Raw genomic sequence first — 21,732 nt, forward strand, 5'->3', positions numbered from 1 at the left:
AACTCAAATAGTGAAAGCACAAAAACAAACAAATTAAGACTAATTCTAAAAAATAAATAAATAAACAAAATAATACACACAACAGGAAATCATGGAAATCAATAGATAAACGATCAAAATAATCAAAAAGAAGGACTAAATATAGGAGGCATTGAACTGCCAGATGGAGAGTGATACAAGGCGAAATAGAAGGATACAAGTTAGGTTTTTACTTAGAAAAATAGGGGTAAATAAAAAGGTAACCACAAAAAGGAATATCAATCCCATAACTCAAGAAAAAAGCCAAGAAAAACGTAACGACTCAATAAACACAAAGTTAAACATTATGAAAATGAGGATCTCACAAGCTACTAAGAAAAACATCTCAGCACAAAAAAGCATGTGGAAAAATGAAATGGCCAACAACACACATGAAAAGGCATCAAAATGACAGCACTAAAAACTTACTTATCTATAATTACGCTGAATGTAAATGGACTAAATGCACCAATAAAGAGACAGAGAGTCACGGACTGGATAAAAAAACACGATCCATCTATACGCTGCCTACAAGAGACACACCTTAGACTTAGAGACACAAACAAACTAAAACTCAAAGGATGGAAAAATATATATCAAGCAAACAATAAGCAAAAAAGAAGAGGAGTAGCAATATTAATTTCTGACAAAATAGACTTTAGACTTAAATCCGCCACAAAGGATAAAGAAGAACACTATATAATGATAAAAGGGACAATTGATCAGGAAGACATAACCATATTAAATATTTATGCACCTAATGACAGGGCTGCAAGATACATAAATCAAATTTTAACAGAATTGAAAAGTGAGATAGACACCTCCACATATATAGTAGGAGACTTCAACACACCACTTTCGGAGAAGGACAGGACATCCAGTAAGAAGCTCAATAGAGACACGGAAGACCTACTTACAACAATCAACCAACTTGACCTCATTGACTTATACAGAACTCTCCACCCAACTGCTGCAAAATATACTTTTTTTTCTAACGCACATGGAACATTCTCTAGAATAGACCACATATTAGGTCATAAAACAAATCTTTCCAGAATCCAAAACATCGAAATATTACAAAGCATCTTCTCAGACCACAAGGCAATGAAGCTAGAAATCAATAACAGAAAAACTAGGGAAAAGAAATCAAATACTTGGAAAATGAACAATACCCTCCTGAAAAAAGACTGGGTTATAGAAGATATCAAGGAGGGAATAAGGAAATTCTTAGAAAGCAACGAGAATGAAAATACTTCCTATCAAAACCTCTGGGACACAGCAAAAGCAGTGCTCAGAGGCCAATTTATATCGATAAATGCACACATACAAAAAGAAGAAAGAGCCAAAATCAGAGAACTGTCTCTGCAACTTGAACAAATAGAAAGTGAGCAACAAAAGAATCCATCAGGCACCCGAAGAAAACAAATAATAAAAATTAGAGCTGAACGAAATGAATTAGAGAACAGAAAAACAATTGAAAGAATTAACAAAGCCAAAAGCTGGTTCTTTGAAAAAATTAACAAAATTGATAAACCACTGGCTAGACTGACTAAAGAAAAACAGGAAAAGGAAACAAATAACCCGAATAAGAAACGAGAAGGACCACATCACAACAGAACCAAATGAAATCAAAAGAATCATATCAGATTACTACATAAAATTGTACTCTAACAAATTTGAAAACCTAGAAGAAATGGATAAATTCTTGGAACAATACTACTTACCTAAACTAACACATTCAGAAGTAGAACAACTAAATAGACCCATAACAAAAAAAGAGATTGAAACGGTAATCAAAAAACTCCCAACAAAAAAAAGTCCTGGCCCAGATGGCTTCACTGCAGAGTTCTACCAAACCTTCAGAGAAGACTTAACACCATTACTATTGAAGGTATTTCAAAGCATAGAAAAAGACGGAATACTACCCAACTCATTCTATGAAGCTACCATCTCCCTGATACCAAAACCAGGTAAAGACATTACAAAAAAAGAAAATTTTAGACCTATATCCCTCATGAACATAGATGCAAAAATCCTTAACAAAATTCTAGCCAATAGAATCCAACAACACATCAGAAAAATAATACACCCTGATCAAGTGGGATTTATACCAGGTATGCAAGGCTGGTTTAATATCAGAAAAACCATTAATGTAATCCATCACATAAATAAAACAAAAGATAAAAACCACATGATCTTATCAATAGATGCAGAAAAGGCATTTGACAAAGTTCAACACCCATTTATGATAAAAACTCTTACCAAAATAGGAATTGAAGGAAAATTCCTCAACATAATAAAGGGCATATATGCAAAGCCAACAGCCAATATCACTCTAAATGAAGAGAACCTGAAAGCATTTCCCTTGAGAACGGGAACCAGACAAGGATGCCCTTTATCACCGCTCTTATTCAACATCGTACTTGAAGTCCTAGCCAGGGCAATTAGGCTAGACAAAGAAATAAAGGGTATCCAGATTGGTAAGGAGGAAGTAAAGCTATCACTATTTGCAGATGACATGATCGTATACATGGAAAACCCTAAGAAATCCTCCAGAAAACTACTGAAACTAATAGAAGAGTTTGGCAGAGTCTCAGGATATAAAATAAACATACAAAAATCACTTGGATTCCTCTACATCAACAAAAAGAACACCGAAGAGGAAATAGCCAAATTAATACCATTCACAGTAGCCCCCAAGAAGATAAAATACTTAGGAATAAATCTTACCAAGCATGTAAAAGACCTATACAAAGAAAACTATAAAACTCTGCTACAAGAAATTCAAAAGGACACACTTAAGTGGAAAAACATACCCTGCTCATGGATAGGAAGACTTAACATAGTAAAAATGTCTATTCTACCAAAAGCCATTTATACATATAACGTACTTCCAATCCAAATACCAATGTCATACTTTAAGGGAATAGAGAAACAAATCACTAATTTCATATGGAAAGGAAAGAACCCCCGGATAAGCAAAACATTACTGAAAAAGAAGAAGAAAGTGGGAGGCCTCACCCTACCTGATTTCAGAACCTATTATATAGCTACAGTAGTCAAAACAGCCTGGTACTGGTACAACAACAGGCACATAGACCAATGGAACAGAATTGAGAATCCAGATATAAATCCATCCATGTATGAGCAGCTGATATTTGACAAAGGACCAGTGTCAGTCAATTGGGGAAATAATAGTCTTTTTAACAAATGGTGTTGGCATACCTGGATATCCATTTGCAAAAGAATGAAACAGGACCCATACCTCACACCATGCACAAAAACTAATTCCAAGTGGATCAAAGACCTAAACATAAAGACTAAAACGATAAAAATCATGGAAGAAAAAATAGGATCTACCCTAGGAGCCCTAATACAGGGCATAAACAGAATACAAAACATTACCAAAAATGATGAAGAGAAACCAGATAACTGGGAGCTCGTAAAAATTAAACACCTATGCTCATCTAAAGACTTCACCAAAAGAGTAAAAAGACCACCTACAGACTGGGAAAGAATATTCAGCTATGACATCTCAGACCAGCGCCTGATCTCTAAAATCTACATGACTCTGTCAAAACTCAACCACAAAAAGACAAACAACCCAATCAAGAAGTGGGCAAAGGATATGAACACACATTTCACTAAGGAAGATATTCAGGCAGCCAACAGATACATGAGAAAATGCTCTCAATCATTAGCCATTAGAGAAATGCAAATTAAAACTACGATGAGATTCCATCTGACACCAACTAGACTGGCATTAATTCAAAAAACACAAAATAATAAATGTTGGAGAGGCTGCGGAGAGATTGGAACTCTCATACACTGCTGGTGGGATTGTAAAATGGTACAACCACTTTGGAAATCCATCTGGCGTTATCTTAAACAGTTAGAAATAGAACTACCATACAACCCAGAAATCCCACTCCTCGGAATATACCCTAAAGATACAAGAGCCTTCACACAAACAGATATATGCACACCCATGTTTATTGCAGCTGTTTACAATAGCAAAAAGCTGGAAGCAACCAAGATGTCCATCAACGGACGAATGGGTAAATAAATTGTGGTATATTCACACAATGGAATACTACGCATCGATAAAGAACAGCGATGAATCTCTGAAACATTTCATAACATGGAGGAATCTGGAAGGCATTATGCTGAGCGAAATGAGTCAGTTGCAAAAGGACAAATATTGTATAAGACCACTATTATATTATAAGATCTTGAGAAATAGAAAAAACGGAGAAGAACACATACTTATGTGGTTACAAAGGGGGGAGGGAGGGAGGGAGGGAGAGGGCTTTTTATTGATCAATCTGTAGATGGGAACTGCTTTGGGTGAAGAGAAAGACAACACTCAAAACAAGGAAGGTCAGCCTAATTGGACTGGATTAAAAGTAAAGAGGTTTCCGAGATGAAGTGAAAGCTTCAAAGGTCAGCGAAGCAGGGGCTGGGGTCTGGGGAACTTGGTTTGAGGGGACTTCTAAGTCAATGGGCAAAACAATTCTATTATGAAAACACTCTGCACCCCACTTTGAATTGTGGCGCCTGGGGTCCTAAATGCCAACAAGCGGCCATCTAAAATACATTAATTGGTCTCAACCCACCGGGAGCAAAGGCAAAGGAAAAACACCAAGGTCACACGACAACTAAGAACCCAAGAGACAGAAAGGGCCACTTGAACCAGAGACCTACATTATCCTGAGACCAGAAGAACTAGTTGGTGCCCGGCCACAATCGATGTCTGCCCTGTCAGGGAACACAACAGACAACTCCTGAGGGAGCAGGAGACCAATGGGATACAGACCCCAAATTCTCATTAAAAGACCACACCTAATGGTATGATTGCGACTAGAGGAATCCCAGAGACAATGCTCCCCAGAACTTCTGATGGCACAGGACAGGAACCAACCCCAAAGACAAATCATCAGGCATGAAAAGGACTGGTCAGTGGGGGGGAGAGAGATACTGATGAAGAGTGAGCTAATTAAATCAGGTGGACACGGGAGAGTGTGTTGGCAACTCTTGACTGGAGGGGGGATGGGAAGATAGAGAGAGAGGGAAGATGGTAAAATTGGCACGAAACGAGAGACTGTAAGGGCTGACTCAATAGGGGGAGAGCAAGTGGGAGAAGGGAGTAAGATGTATGTAAACCTACATGTGACAGACTGATTGGAATGGTAAATGTTCACTTGAAGCTTAATTAAAAAAAAAAAAAAAACCATGGGATGGATTTGAGGGGGGATCCATGTGGGTCATTCTCAAAGCAATCTGACCATCCTCACTACAGAAAGGCTGTGCTCCACCAGTCAAAAGGCCTCAGAGAACTACAGGACAGAAATGCAACAAAAAAATACAACCATCTACATTTATATAGTCCAACTACATATTTTCCATTAAAATAGCTAATATTCTTGGACAATTGGTTTAGTGGAAAAAAATTCTATTTTCAAACTACTGGTTCAGTATCTTAGTTATATTTTGTCAATATAGAAAAAATATTTTTAAAACCTGCTTGACAGTATGGTAAAGTCACAGCACTAGGGTAGGAAAACATAGATTCTAATTTCAACCACTTGAATCACCAGTCATAAAATAATAAAAACAATAATAACACTAAGTGAAAAAACATTTCATTTGGATTGTGTTTTTGAATGCACATTTTTCCCCTGTATATTATTGTTCAATTGTCATCTTATTCTTTTGGGGACTCAATTTTCTTACCTGCCAAATGGGAATAATAACTCCTACTCTGCCTATTTCATAGGGCTATAGTGAGACTAAAAGAAGAAAACTACATAAAACTGCATTTAGAATCACAAAGCACTATACAGAAACAGCCATTCATGTAAAGAATCAGTTTGGCAATATATAACATTAAGGTTAAGAGTAGAAAAGAAGAATGAGACCGACTTAATTGGTCAGTCCTGAAGACCAAGAAGCAGCATACCTGGGCCTCATAAATACCTCCCAGCCATGCATACTTTCTTGGTCTCCCACAGATGAACACTTGGTTGATAGCAATAGGCCTGCAGCTTGAAGGAATTTTGGCTAAAGATGCATTTTCCAATTTTGTCTTATATACAAGAAATTTGAGATGGTCCTGGATGATGCTAGGTTGCTCCTTAGGCATCAGGGCTGTGAAAGTACTTAAACTACATGCATTTACAAAGCCTCTATTTTTCTCTTGGGAAAGAAAACATTGTTCAGAAATGACTACAACAATATCCTTTGAGACAGCTGGAGACTACTTCCTTACACACACTGAAAATGATTATCTAAAGAAACTGGCTTGGGGCATACACACTGTTATAGGTTTAACTGTGCCCCCTCCAAAAATGTATGTTGGAATCCTAACCCCTATACCTGTGAAGGTAAGGTTTAGGGTTTTCTTTGTTATGTTAATGAGGCCATATCAGTGTAGGGTCCTAAGCCTAATCACTTCTGAGTTATAAAAAGGCAGCATAGACACAGAGATAAGCAAGCACAAATGGGGGGAAAGATAGAGGCCAGGTAAAAACTGTCAAGGAAAGGATGAACACTGGGGCTACAGAAGATGAGACAAAGATCTTTCTCCAGAGCTGGCAGAGAGGCTTCACCTATAGCTGGTGCCCTGAATTTGGACTTGTAGCCTTCTGAACTGTTAGAAAATAAAAATCTGTTCATTAAAGCCACCCACTTGTGGTATCTGTGTTACAGCAATGCTAGGAAACTAAGACGGATACTATACAGGTTGCCCTGTTAAAAAAATCACGATAATAACATGCTCCTTCTGTTTACTTTCTCAAACCATTTTCCCCAGTCTAAGACATACTTTCCACACACACCACGTGGTAAAGAAAATCTATAGATGCTTAAGTGCCTGGAAGTATTTCTCTTTCAGCTCACTGTTATCTCTTCCAGTTATCTCTGTACTGAAATCAAATGCTTTTTGATTAGAATCCCCTCTCTCAGCACCTAGCAAGGAATATAGATGGAACCTATCCAATCAGAACAAAAACCCGCTAAAACCAAGAAGATTCAAAGATTTTCAAATCATACTGATAAAGCTAAAATGTATTTACCTGTGCAATTATATTTGCAATTTCTGAATAACTATGGCATCTTCTCACACAGGACCGAGCCAAAAAGTCTTCCACCAGCCGTGTTCCAATGCCGTATCCCCTGTGGATAGTGGAAAGAATGCCATCTGAATAATCAGTAAATCTATCAATCGGAATCAACTCGTCAGCAACAAGTTTTTGTTTTGTTTTGTTTTATCAGTGTTTGGAGCCCCGATGGTGCAGCGGTTAAGAGCTCAGCTGCTCACCAAAAGGTCAGCAGTTCCAATTTACCAGCCACTCCTTGGAAACCCTATGGGGCATTTCTACTTTGTCCTATAGGGTCTCTAGGAGTCAGAATTGACTTGATGGCAATGGGTTTGGTTTTGTTTTTTATCAGTGTTTAAAAATGGATTCATCTGTTTAACACTTGCAGAAATGTGTAACAAACTGAAGCAAAGAAGACAAGTCAAATGGATGTTCGGCAGTGAGTTTCTTTACCCCGTAGACCCTAACCACAGAAGCACAGAGCAACACACCCAAGAAATATTAACTAGTCTACAAGCAGAGGAGTCTTACTAGAATCAAGACTGGGCCAGGCTTGACAGCGTAAATTAAAATTAAAGAAGGTTGGTACCTGCAGCTTAATGTTTCTTATTGGCAACTTTCTCACCATTAACTACTGACAGAAACGGGGTGAGAGTCTAGCTGGCTTACTGTCTGCTACAGGTGTGGTTACTACATGTTCCTACTTCCATTAGCATAGTATTGTGGTAGGAGGGCCGGCATGTCCAGGATGGGCTTGGCGAGGACAGGAAGAGGAACACAGAGAAATAATTTTTTTTTTTTAAACCAGAGCAGGTTTCATTCAGCAACTGGGACTCCGAATTTTACTTAATAAAAAAAAAAAAAAAAAGCCAAATTCAGAAAATTCATTTTTAATTCCAGGGAAACTGAATCTGTGAGTCTTAAGGAACATACATTATTTACTTCCCACAGCAAATGCGGTAGTACCTGAAGTACTATTCTGAAAGCATTTTATCGAAATGTGATAATACAACTGAGTATGTAGCTGAGGGGGCTCACCATACGCCATCAACAAGATAGACTGAGAATCTATGAAATTTCTGAGAGGTGTATAAAAACTCTGTTTCTGTCTAATAAAAATGTTCAATATAGTTGAAGAAATATGGCCTTAATGGTGGAATTAAAAAGGACTAAGACTGCTTTTGTCATCCATTGGCACAAAATCGGTCTTTCAATTTCACAGCTGTGTGTGCACAATCGAAAGGATTTGGACGAAGCAAGAAAAGGCTCAACAAGATAAAGACCCCACCGTGTTGTACAAATAAGAATTGTGCCAGAAGCAAACCCAACCCAACCCAGTGCCATCGAGTCGATTCCGACTCATAGCGACCCTATAGGACAGAGTAGAACTGCCCCTAAAGAGTTTCCAAGGAGCGTCTGGCGGATTCAAATTGCCAAGCCTTTAGTTAGCAGCGGTAGTACTTAACCACCACGCCAGCAGGGTTTCCGGAATTGTACCAGGGGGTCTAAAAAGAGGTGAGATCTTTGGCGACCAAATGGTTGAGGGAAGATTGATTTGGTGTCAAAGTATTTATTAATTGATTCATTCCATTGAGATATTCTATTTGTATTTCTGAACGGATAGAAATATTCAATTTAGCTTACTTGACTTTCAAGAAAAAATGCTTTAATAAATCTAGCCTGGAAGCTCACACTGAAGAGATCTTAGAGAACAGAATGTCTACAGTACACAAATAGTGATATCAGGATTTTAAAATATTTTCAGTATTTTCTAATGGCCACGAGGCATATCCATAGCCTCTGGGAAGAGCGATGGGAAGTCCGAACACTAGAATAGTGTAACTAACGTCCATGTACGTTTTGCTTTGTTCAAAGAATGTTTCTGCAAAACAGATGTTTTATAAATCTAATTAAAAATGTTACATGCTCTCAAGAGAAGCTATGAAGAAATCCAGATGTGAATTATTTTTTTTTCTTAAGGCAAGGCTTTTCTGTAGCCTATCAAAATTTATTCTTTACCTAATATTTCTTTCATATTTGTTTATGTGCACTCAACTAGCTAACAAAAGGTATGATTTTTAGTCAACTAAATGAGCTCCTTTGCTTTCTACAGTTATTCCACAAAACAATGTAAAGACAACAGAAGCCAAAAATCAGCCCCTGAAAACCTTAGGGAGCACAGTTCTACTCTGACACTCATGGGGTCGTCATGAGTCAGACACAAGCTTACGCAGTTCCCACAGTTACAGACGGTTCAGCCAAGCAGCCTAATTGAGAAGAAAGGAGCCCTGGCCATACAACTGCTAACACAAAGGCTGGCAGTTAAAACCCATCCTGTGGCACCATGGAAGAAAGGCCCAGTAGGTCCTATAGGGCAGTTCTACTCTGTCACATGGGGTCACCATGAGTCGAAGTCGACTTAACCACACCTAACAACAGCATCAAAAAAAAAAAAAAGCCACATGGACCAAAACAAACATAGGACAATTAAAAAAAAAAAGAACTTTCTAAATAGAAAAAGAAGAAACATAGAAAAGGCATTTCTGAAGGGAGGAAATCAAGGGTTCAAAAAGAAAATCTTCAAGCTTTCCTTTATGCTGTCTTTTTCTGTCTTCCAATTGAAAATGCAATGAACCTTTTTTAAAAGCTCTAAAATGCTCAAGTGGGCTAACCTTCCCCTCCAACCTACCTAAATAGAAAAAAAATCTTCTAATCGGTACACATTTTCCAGTCATTGCCCTGTCCACAATTAAGAGGCTCAAAAATGTTGATAGATATTTTATTGCTGGGCAATAATCTGATGATCAAATAATTATTTTGGAAAAAAAAAACAAATTAAAGTTTATGTACAAAGAGTCATACATAAAGAATGAGCTTTACTTAAAAAAGGAAGGAATGAGGTTTTCTATTTATTAATTTATTTTTTTAAGTAAAGCATCATCATGGTAAAAACATCCAAACAGTAAAAACCCTACCTAGTGAAAAGCAAATCTACCTTTTACCCACAGTCCCTCAGAGCCCTGGTGGTACAATGGTTAAGTGCTGGGCTGCTAGGGGAAAGGCCAGAGGTTTGAACACACCAGCTGCTCCAGGGGAGAAAAGACCTGGCAATCTGCTACCTTAAAGATTAAAAAACAGCCTAGGAAACCACATGAGGAAGTTCTCCTCTGCCATAAAGAGACACTATGAGTCAGAATTGACTCCACGGCACATACCAACAGTAACACCCTTAGCCCCCAGGCCTATAGGTCACTTCCCTGGGAGGACTACTGCGGGCAGTTTTTTGCATATTCTTCTGTAAGTGCTCAATGCTTATATAAGCATATATTTATGTTGGAAGGAGTTGTGTTAAAGCAAAAACGTGCAAAGAAGAATCAAATTTGATGTTCTATCATTGTTAAAAGAACAATAAGTGTTTTACCACATTTTTTACTTCTAGGTGACTAGCAAAGAACTAAAAAGAAAATGTTCTATGTTGGATATTCATGGAAAGAATTCCTTCCTATTCCTTTATGCTATCAAACCCTGGTAGCCTGGTGGTTAAGTGCTACAGCTGCTAACCAGGAGGTCTGCAGTTCCAATCCACCAGGTGCTCCTTGGAAACTCTGTGGGGGCAGTTCTACTCTGTCCTATAGGGTCGCTATGAGTTGGAATCAACTCGACGGCAATGGAAATAGGTTTGGTTTTGGTTTTTATCAACCCCAAGTGGCGGTTGTACGAAATTATGTTCAGTTTTAAGATGATTCACCGAAATGGAAGAAGAGCTTCTGAAAGGGAGAGAAAGAAGTTATCAAAGGAGAACAAAACGGAGGTGATATTAAGAAATGACTTGCATTGCACAAGAATGAAAGCCTTCTACTTACATTTCATCTAGGTATTTGTTTACATCTTCATCCTTTTCGTAATCCTTACACAGCTGGGCGACCAGAGCTCCATAAGTAAGGACAAAAAGGTCTTTGCTCTGGAGAAAAAGAGATGATTTCACTTTATAGGCAAAGTTACAAACAGTATACTACTATATTTATTTGTTACAAAATCTTGGAGTTGGAAACAGCCTTAGAGATCATCTGTTCATGTTTTCCACCCTCCTACTAATTGTTGCCACAATCTTTCACTTTTGGGAACAAATTGCGCTCACATTTAGATACATTGCTGAGGGAAAAGTAGCTGTGAAATAAATGTCTTCATATCAGAACATCTTTCTGTGCATTTGCTTACATTATGTAAATTCAGATATACTTTCACGGAGGAAGCCCCTTCTTATACTAACTGGTAATATAAATTCCTATTGTTTTAAAATCGCCTGTGATATATGCCTACCCTGTTTTCAGTTGGAAGGAATAATTTGGTGAGACTTCTTTCTTCTTCTTTTTACAAACAAATCAAAGGGGGATTTTCACTTTCCTTGTAGATCTTCAAAATATGTCCTATTTTCAGAGTAAATTAAAAATAAAAGATAAAACCAAGGACTAATGAGGTTTGGCTTAGCTTAGATATGTTGAGAATACAGGAAACAGAAATTGCAAAGCTCAATCAACCCATTCTTAAAAGCCTTTCTATTTTGCTTCTGCTTTTGAATATTGTCTGTGAAAGGGAAGGGGATCTGAGAGATAATTTATTCCAATGCTCTCATCCTACAGTTGAGGGAATGAGGCCTCAGGAGGGCTGAGGACTTGCCCAACTGTCGGCAAGTAGCAGGGCCAGGATGGAGCCTCAGACTCCAGGCTTCTACTCTGACAGCATTTATCTCTGGGGTGAACAAAGCAAGGTACTGTTTGGAGTCGAGGTGAACAGGGGAGGGAGAGAGGGGAAGAGGAACCACTGCTTAAGGAAATTAATCTTACTTCGAACATAATCTTGTACTTTCATAAAAGAGTAATATGACTTCAGGTTGAAAGAGGTGTTTTCACCTCTACACCAGGTATCATGGACAGTCTAAAGTAGAGAGGATGATACTACATATTCATTCTCTATCTTTATATATATATATATATATGCATACACATACATACATATACAGATATACATATACACATACACATATGCATACGTGTGTATATATATACATATACTTTTTATCATAGGCAGCAATGGCTCAACAAACCCATAAAATTATTTATTCAATATTATATTTAATAATTTTAATCCAAATATTTCCAAAATTGGCCCCAAATCACCAGTGCCTACTCCCTTATGTATGGCTTTATATCATGACAAACATGTTTCTTTAATCAGGTGGAATATTATCACTAAATGAATTTTCAACTGATAGAAGTTAAATATTTGGATGACACACATGGAAGTAATTTATGTGGCAGATATAAATCAAAATGTATATAGAATATGCATTAATTAAAACATTAAGAACACTACCATGTACAATTCAGGTATAAGAAAATAATGAGTACATTAATATCTTTACTAGGAAACAAGGGATGTAAAGCAAGTGGTATAAGCAAAAATCCTGTTAAACAAATCACTGAAGTGTCACCATGTATTCAATTTTTGTTTTGTTCTTCTCATTTAAATCTCCCAAGAACCCAATCATAAATGGCAAGAAATGTCTGGAAACGATAAGTGAAATATCTGCCTAACATATAAAGAGCTGCAGGAGACAAATTATTGCTATACCTAATACATACGAAAATAAGCATAAAAAAAAGCAAAGGTGATGGAAGGAAGGAAGGAGAGAGAGAAACGGAGAAAGGACAGGCATGGGAACAGGGACATAAATCTTTTGTTGCCACTAGTAGCAAAACAAAAGCATTTGAAAAAGAGACACAAGGAGATAAAATTATACCCTACCTACAAGTCATAGACTCAGCATTGTGCCATTTAGAATCAAGGTCAAACAATGGCATTCCTTCTCTTTCTCTTTCTGATGGATATATCTGAAATAAATTTTACTTCCAGCTGAGTTTCAAGTTCAATACCCATAAAAGCCAGTTTGCTTCAGTTCACTTCATTCTGCTTCATGGCCAAGGGCTGTACCTTGGACTACATGCCCAGTTGGGTCTCAAATCCGTACCATTGACCACAGGAAGTGTCGACATAACTTCATCTTCACAGTTTTTAAAACAATAAAAAGCAACCATTCTCACATAGAAAAAATAGAATACCATTAATTTTTCAGGAGCTTTGGAGATCTCAGGATAATTTTTTAAATTAATATATAAGTCAAATGATTTAGGTATGACATGAATATATACAATAATTATGTACACTATTTTTTTAGTGCCTGAGAGCTGCACAGAAAAATGAATCAAGATGTCAACATGCCACAGAGGGAGCCTGCAAAGCATTCCCAACTGGAGTCTGACGGCAGGTCGGCTGCAATTCTAAGTACCTTGGGCTGAATTTACCTAAGTTTATCCAATGCCTGTCAGTCTCCTAAAATAACCAACAGTGCTTTAAACTTAATGATGAGTTTTCACATCTGCGACTTCTTAATGCTTAAAACAATAATGGGAGGATTAAAAGAGAATATATAATCTGCAAAACATTAAGTTTTTAAAAATAACTCTGAACCTGAAATATACACAGGATTTAACGCATGTCAAATTATGATAATAAACATATTTAAGAGTAGGAAGTGTATTTTTAAAGGCAAACATTTAATACCTAATTTCCTGATTATCTAATACTATTCAATTTAACTGTTTTATGTACATTCTTGTTTCATGAAGCAGCAGCAAAGAACTTCTTGATCTTTTTATATTTTCTGTCAGAGGCAAAAGAAAAATCTGTCACTTCTATGGACATAATTAGTTAGAAAAGAACATGCTAAAATATGTATAAAGAATTAATGATTCTACTGCAGTGTGTAAGAGATAATTATAACTATTCCCACAGTTGTCATTCAGGACTCCCTCTGCTAAACACTCCCTTTGCTCCACTGAAAAAATTCTACCTGTAACATCACCTTTCAAAATAAATCAGAAATCACTCCAGAAAACATTTTCTCTGAAATAGAAAAACAATCTCTGAGAATATGATATAAAAAGATCTTACTATTTTATGATATCCTGGTCTTCCGTGTGCAGGGCGAGACATAGTGCTTGTAGATGACGACTATGATCTTCAGTTTCTTTTCTTTTTGCCTGTAACCTTAGGTCTGTGTTCTCTTGTTTTGTTTTGTCAGTTCCTCCTTGCTTTGAGACAGAAGTGCTACTTCTGCACTCTACTGCTTTTGCTTTTTGTTGAACTGACAAGGAAAAACATTGTGAAAATACAGCTGTCTTGCAGCCACGTAACTTGCCACAGATCAAATAACTGCTTCACTTGTGAGGCTAAGCTGGATTGTAGAGGGCTAAAAGCTGATCGCGTGGGCTCAGAACCAGAAGCACTGAGATACCGAAAATTGTTTAACCCAAGGGACGTCAAAAGTGGTGTTTTGTTCTTATGCCAAGGCATTGTTTTAAAATCGTAAACAGAAACCTTCACAATCCAAGATAGATCTAAATGTTAGCATGATCCAGTCTTTGTATTGATTGTTGTATGAAGTAGAGAGACACAACCAGCAATTTATAGGTACTAAATCCTAATCAACACTCTAATGGATATCACATTGTCCCCAAAACATAGACTCCCAATCCTTTGTGATGACAAAATTCAGCTATATCCGATAACCTTTTTGTTTTCATAAGCAGTAATGTCAAAGAGCGATAGAATTTAGGTGACATTTTCCTATAAAACTCTTGCTCAAAATTGGAGTTCTACAGTTTAATAATGTATAATGATTCTGGCAGAGAAAACAAGCCCTTACCTTTTTTTCTATTTTAATAGTGCCTGAGAGGTTAGCTGTAAGGCTATCTTTATTTATGCACAAGTAGAGATATTTAAAGTTCAAATGAGAAACCCTCTCATCCTGACAACGGCAGGGTGCTAGGGATCAAAATTATTCCAGAAATAGGAGAATAAAATTCAGTTTAAGAGAGTAGCTTACAATTTCTTACATCTTGAATCTGTTAGCCCTATTTGTCCTGGAAAATTCTTGCTATACAGAGACAGGCTAGTGAACACTGTGAAGAGGACTGTGGTATAGTTGAAAGAACCTAGGGAGATTTGGAAGGCCCAGGAAAATTTGCAGTTCTGACTTTTACTGGCTGCGTGATCGTGGGCAAGCCATTTTATTGCTGAGCTTCCCCATCTGCCGGATGGCAATAATAATAACCACCTCACAGAATAATTGTGAGTATCAAAGAGACAATGCGTGTCATAAAACACATTATAATGTACTATATAAAGCACTAATTATTATATATTTTTCTTGTAGGTGAATATATTGAATGTAATTCTATAATATTTAAGAAATTTCCATTAGTTCTTATGTTCTATGACACCATTCTTAGGAAAATCAGTTCTGGTAGGCTGTGGGTTGTAGGGAGCTTTTCAGTAGCAGATTAATAATAATGTACACTTATATAAACTTTGAAGCCCTGGTGGCACAGTGACTAAGAGTTCAGCTGTTAACCAAAAGGTCAGCAGTTCACATCCACCAGCTGATCCTTGGAAATCCTATGGGGCAGTTCTACTCTGTCCTATAGGGTCGCTAGGAGATGGAATCCACTTGATGGCAACATGTTTTGTTTTGGTTTTTTTTTTTTTTTTGGTATATAAATTTCGGCATCCTGGGGTGGTACAGACAATTAGTGCCCTAGGCTGCTAACCAAAAGGTTGGAAGTTCATGTTCACCCAGAGGGACCTCAGAAGAAAGCCCTGGTGATATAATTCTGAAAAGTCAGCCATCGAAAACCTTGTGGAGCACAGCTCAACTGTGACACACATGGGATTGCCGTGAGCCAAATCGACTCTACGGCAACTGGTTTATACAAACATCACAGTTTATAGCATGATTTCCATTTTCATTACCTCATTTTCACTCAACTGTTGTTATTAGGTGCCGTCAAGTAGGTTTCGACTCATAGCGACCCTACATACAATGGAAGAAAACACTGCCAAGCCATGTGCCATCCTCACAATCGTTGTTATGCTTGAGCCCATTGTTGCAGCCACTGTGTCAATCCATCGTCTTCCTCTTTTTCACTGACCCTGTACTTTGCCAAGCATGATGTCCTTCTCCAGGGACTGATCCTTCCTGATAACATGTCCAAAGTATATGAGACTTAGTCTCGCCATCTTTGTGCCTAAGGAGCATTCTGGTTATACTTCTTCCAAGACAGATTTGTTCATTCTTTCGACAGTCCATGGCATATTCAATATTTTTCGCCAACACCACAATTTGAAGTGGTCAATTCTTCGGCCTTCCTTATTCAACATCCAGCTTTCACATGCATATAAGGTGATTGAAAACACCACAGCTTGGGTCAGGTGCACCTTAGTCTTCAAGGTGACATCTTTGCTTTTCAACATTTTAGAGAGGTCTTTTGGGTGAATAAGTGAGTGACAACTTCAATCTTTTCTCCTTTATCATGATGTGGCTTATTGGTCCAGTTGTGAGGACTTCTGTTTTCTTTATGTTGAGACATAATCCATACTGAAGGCTGTGGTCTTTGATCTTCATCAGTAAGTGCTTCAAGCCCTCTTCATTTTCAGCAAGCAAGGTTGTGTCATCTTTATAACGCAGATTGTTCATCAGTCTCCCTGCAATCCTGATGCCCCGTTCTTCTTCATATAGTTCAGCTTCTTAGATTATTCACTCAGAATACAGATTGAATAGGTATGGTAAAAGGATACAACCCTGATGCACATCTTTCCTGACTTTAAGCCACGCACTATCCCCTTGTTCTGTTCTAACAACTGCCTCTTGATCTATGTATAGGTTCCTCATGAGCACGATTAAGTGTTCTGGAATTCCCATTCTTTGCAATGTTATGCATAATTTGTTATGATTCACACAGTCGAATGCCTTAGCATAGTCAATAAGACACAGGTAAACATCTTTCTGGTATTCTCTGCTTTCAGCCAGGATCCATCTGACATCCACAATGATATCCCTGGTTCTGCATCCTCTCCTGAATCAGGCTTGAACTTCAGGCAGTTCCCTATCGATATACTGCTGCAACCGCTTTTGAATGATCTTCAGCAAAATTTTACTTGTGTGTGATATTAATGACATTGTTCAATACTTTCCACTTTCGGTGGGATCACCTTTCTTGGGAAAGGCATAAATATAGATCACCTTTCCATATTCGGTGGGATCACCTTTCTTGGGAATAGGCATAAATATAGATCTCTCCCAGTTGGTTGGCCAGGTAGCTGTCTTCCAAATTTGTTGGCATAGGTGAGTGAGTACTTCCAGGGCTGCATCTGTTTGTTGGAGCATCTCAGTTTGTATTCCGTTAATTCTTATAGCCTTGTTTTTAGCCAATGCCTTCAGTGCAGCTTGGAGTTCTTCGTTCAGTACCAGTGGTTCCTGCTCATATGGTACCTCCTGAAATGGTTGAACGTTGACCAATTCTTTTTGGTATAGTGACTCTGCTTATTCCTTCCATCTTCTTTTGATGCTTCCTGGTCATTTAATATTTTCCCCATAGAATCCTTCAGTATTGCAACTTGAGGCTTGAATTTTTTCTTCAGTTCTTTCAGCTTGAGAAATGCAGAGTTTGTTCTCTTTTGCATCTCCAGGTCTTTGCATATGTGATTTTAATACTTTCCTTTGTCTTCTCCATCTGCCCTTTGAAATCTTCTGTTCAACTCTTTTACTTCATAATTTCTTCCTTTCTCTTTAGCTACTCAACATTTAAGAGCAAGTTCCAGAGTCTCTTCTGACACCCATTTTGGTCTTTTCTTTCTTTCCTGTCTTTTTAATGACCTTTTGCCTTCTTCATATATGATGACCTTGATATCATTCCACAACTCGTTTGGTCTTCCTCATTAGTGTTCAATGCATCAAATCTACTCTTGAAATGGCTCTAAATTCAGGTGGAATATACTCAAGGTCATACTTTGGCTCTTCTTGACTTGTTCTAATTTTCTTCAGTTTCAACTTGAATTTGCTTATGAGCAATTGATGGTCTAATCCAAAGTTGGCTCCTGGCCTGGTTCTGACTGAAGCTATTGAGCTTTTCCATCATCTCTTCCTTCTTCTTTGTTTCCAATTTTCACATTCCTGTCTCCAGTAATTATCCTGATTGTATGTTCAGTCAATATCAAACTGCAAAAGTGGGTAAAAATCTCCAGTTTCTTCATCTTTGGCCTTAGTGGCTGTTGTGTAATAGTGGCTGTTGAATAACAGCGATATTAACTGGTCTTCCTTGCAGGCATATGGATTTTATTCTATCACTGACAGCATTGTACTTAAGGATAGATCTCAAAATGTTCTTTTTGACTATGAACTCAATGCCATTCCTTTTCAAGTTGTCATTCCCAGCATAATAGACCATATGATTGTCAGATTCAAAATGGCCAATAGCAGTCCATTTCAGCTCACTAATGTCTGTTGTTGTTGTTAGGTGCCGTCGAGTCGGTTCCGACTCATAGCGACACTATGCACAACAGAATGAAACACTGCCGGTCCTGCACCATCCTTACAATCATTGTTATGCTTAAGCTCATTGTTGCAGCCACTGTGTCAATCCACCTTGTTGAGGGTCTTCCTCTTTTCCGCTGACCCTGTACTCTGCCAAGCATGATGTTCTTCTCTAGGGACTGATCCCTCCTGACGACATGTCCAAAGTATGTAACACGCAGTCTCGCCATCCTTGCTTCTAAGGAGCATTCTGGCTGCACTTCTTCCAAGACACTAATGCCTAGGTTATCTATATTTATGCATTTCATTTCATTTTTGACGACTTTCATTTTTCCTAGATTCATACTTTGCACATTCTACGCTCCAATTATTAATGGATGCTTGCAGCTGATTCTTCTCATTTTGAGTCGTGCCACATCAGCAAATGAAGGTCTCGAAAGCTTGACTCCATCCACGTCATTAAAATCTACTCTACTTTGAGGAGGCAGCTTTTCCCCAGTCATCTTTTGAATGCCTCCCAACCTGAGGGACTCATCTTCTGGCAGCATATCAAACAACATTCTTCTGCTGTTCATAAGGTTTTCCCTGGCTAAATCTTTTCAGGAGTAGACTGCCAGGTCCTTTTTCCTAGTCTGTCTTAGTCTGGAAGCACATCCGAAACTTGTCTGCCAGGTGTGACCCTGCTGATATTTGAATACTGATGGCATAATTTCCAGCATCACAGCAACAGGCAAGCCCCCATAGTACCACAAACTGACAGGCATGTGGTGATGGACACTTACATAAATATTTATTTTTATGATTTGGAAATATATAAAGTGTGAATATAAATACAAATATAGACAAAGCCTGCTGATTTTGTTCTTCACATCTTTTATATCCTTTCTGATGTTTAATTGATCAACTCATTTCTGATAAAGGTATATTAAAAATCTCCTTCTGTGATTATAAGAATATCTTCTTTTAATTCTGTCACTTTTTGTTTTATGTATGTCAAAGTTATGCAGTCACAGACGTACACGTAGATGATCGTCATATCTTCATAATGAATTTTCTTTTGTTATGATAGTGTCTAAAAGTATCCCTTTTGACAATTTTTTGCCTTTAGTTCAGTTTTGCCATATATAAATATCATCGTTCCTAGCTACATGTATTTTCAAGGTTTATGTGGTCTAGTTTTGGGTGTGTCACTTATAAGCAGCATGGCTGTATGTTTTAAATCTCTCTGCATGTCAGTTTAATCCAGCCTTGGCATAGTGGTTAAAAGCTCAGGCTAGACCACCTTGGTTCTAATCCTGATGCTTCCACTCACTCTCTGAGTGACCCTGTGCAGCTTTCTTAATCTCTCTGCACCCTGGTTGTCTCATCTGTGAAAAACTGAGGATAACATTAGGACCTCATCGTAAGGTTATTGTGAGGGTTAAATGAGATAATACATATAAATTTCTTTGAACAATGCCTAGTATATAGTAAACACTCAGTAATTGCTAGCTATTAATTTTTTGTTGTGATTATTGATGTATTTGGACTCATTACTGCCATTATTTTGTGTTTTCTATTTTTACCATTCTTTTCCCTTTGTTTACCATCTCCTTTTCTGTCAATATTCCCTTTTTATTCCCTCTGTTCGGGGGATAATCTATTCATTATATTTTATTCTTTTAATGATTATCTTTAAAATTTTATAGTTTTATTGAGGTAGAATTAATATATAGTTTGATTAGTTTTGACATACATATAAACCAAAACAAAACAAAAAAAACTAAACCTGTTTCCATTGAGTTGATTCCAACTCATAGCAACCCTATAGGACAGAGTAGAACTGCCCCATAGGGTTTCCAAGAAGCAGCTGGTGGATTTGAACTGCTGACCCTTTGGTTAACAGCTGAGCTTTTAATCACTGTGCCACCAGGGCTCCTTACATATGTATATACTCCTGACGTCATCAAGTCAATCAATGTAATTAACATTTCCATCCCCTGAAAAAGTTTTCTCTGCCCCTTTCCTCTCATCCATTCTCCTCCCCTTCCTAGTCAAGCACAAGTCTGCTTTCTCTCACTGTAGATTAATTTACATTTTGTAGAATTTTATATAAATAGAAATATAAAATGTGTACTCTTTGACTGAACTATTTCATTCAGAAAAATTATTTTGAACTCATCCATGTTGTATATAACAATAAACCCAGTTTATTGTATATAACAATAGTTTGTTCTTTTTCCTGAGTAAAAAATCCCATTATACGAATATACAGTATATGTACAGTTGTGTTGATCTATTCACCTATTCATGACATTTGAGTCATTTCCAGTTTGGGGCTATTATAAATAAAGCTGGTATGAACACTTGTCTACAAGTTTCATGTGAACATATGCTTTCATTTGTACATCTTATTGCAGATATATGTTTGACTTTTTAAGAAAATGACAGTTTCCAAAGTGGTTGTACCATTTTACATTCCTACCATTAGTTACTCTGTATCATCAACAACTTTTATCACCAACAACTTTCAGCATGGTCGGTCTTTTTAATTTTAGTCATTTTAGTAGATATGGAGTGGTATCCTATTGTAGCAATGTATTGTCTTAGTTGTATCTTCTAAAATAAAAAGTAGTTATTTACACAGTTAAAAATTAAAGGGATTTTTAAAATATATTTGTGTTTGTCATTTTTGCTCCCATGTTTTTCCTTAGGGTACATTTTTCTTTTTGCTGAAGTATATCCTTTAATATATAATATTTAACTATATTCTGTAGGCAAGAAATTACCTTAGTCTTTTTATATGTATCTTTATTTTCCTCTCAATCTTGAATGATAGGTTAGCTGACACGAAGCACTCTGAAGATATTGTCTTTTGGTTTCTATTGTTACTGATGAGAAGTCTGCTGTCAGTCTATTGTCATTCTTTTGTAGGCTGTCTTTTCTTTCTGGTAGCTTTTAAGAATCTCTGTATATTTTTAACACTTTTCAGTTTTACTATGATGTGCTTAGATGCTCAGAACATTTAACACTTTCTCTGATTTTGCAAAATTTTCAGTTATTTCTCTTCAAATATTACTTCTCTGTATTTCCCCTCTATTTTTTCCTTCTGGAATTCCTATTAGATGGATCATGGAGTTTCTTAATCTGCTTTCCATTTCTCATAGCTGCTTTTTATATTGTTTCTTTGTCTTTTTGTACTGTATT

The 21,732-nt window shown here is 37.3% G+C and overlaps 1 protein-coding gene across 2 annotated transcripts in view; it reads right to left on the reverse strand.

Moving 5' to 3' along the window:
* The window catches only part of TRAPPC3L (trafficking protein particle complex subunit 3L), a 47,291-nt gene extending 32,615 nt beyond the window's left edge, over positions 1-14,676 (reverse strand). Inside the window, exons 1-3 of one of the 2 annotated variants that reach the window (XM_003404270.4) lie at positions 14,127-14,676; positions 10,979-11,076; positions 7,092-7,191 (exon numbers count right to left, since the gene is read on the reverse strand). In XM_003404270.4, the coding sequence (XP_003404318.1) occupies positions 7,092-7,191; positions 10,979-11,076; positions 14,127-14,168 (240 nt within the window). In that variant the 5' untranslated portion in view covers positions 14,169-14,676. Of the gene's footprint in view, positions 1-7,091; positions 7,192-10,978; positions 11,077-11,435; positions 11,735-14,126 lie in introns of those variants that run through there. The other variant, XM_064290133.1, reaches the window with a different exon arrangement.
* Between the last annotated feature and the right edge of the window lie 7,056 nt (positions 14,677-21,732).

This window comes from Loxodonta africana, chromosome 1 (assembly GCF_030014295.1).
Source record: "Loxodonta africana isolate mLoxAfr1 chromosome 1, mLoxAfr1.hap2, whole genome shotgun sequence".
Taxonomy (NCBI): Eukaryota; Metazoa; Chordata; class Mammalia; order Proboscidea; family Elephantidae; genus Loxodonta; species Loxodonta africana.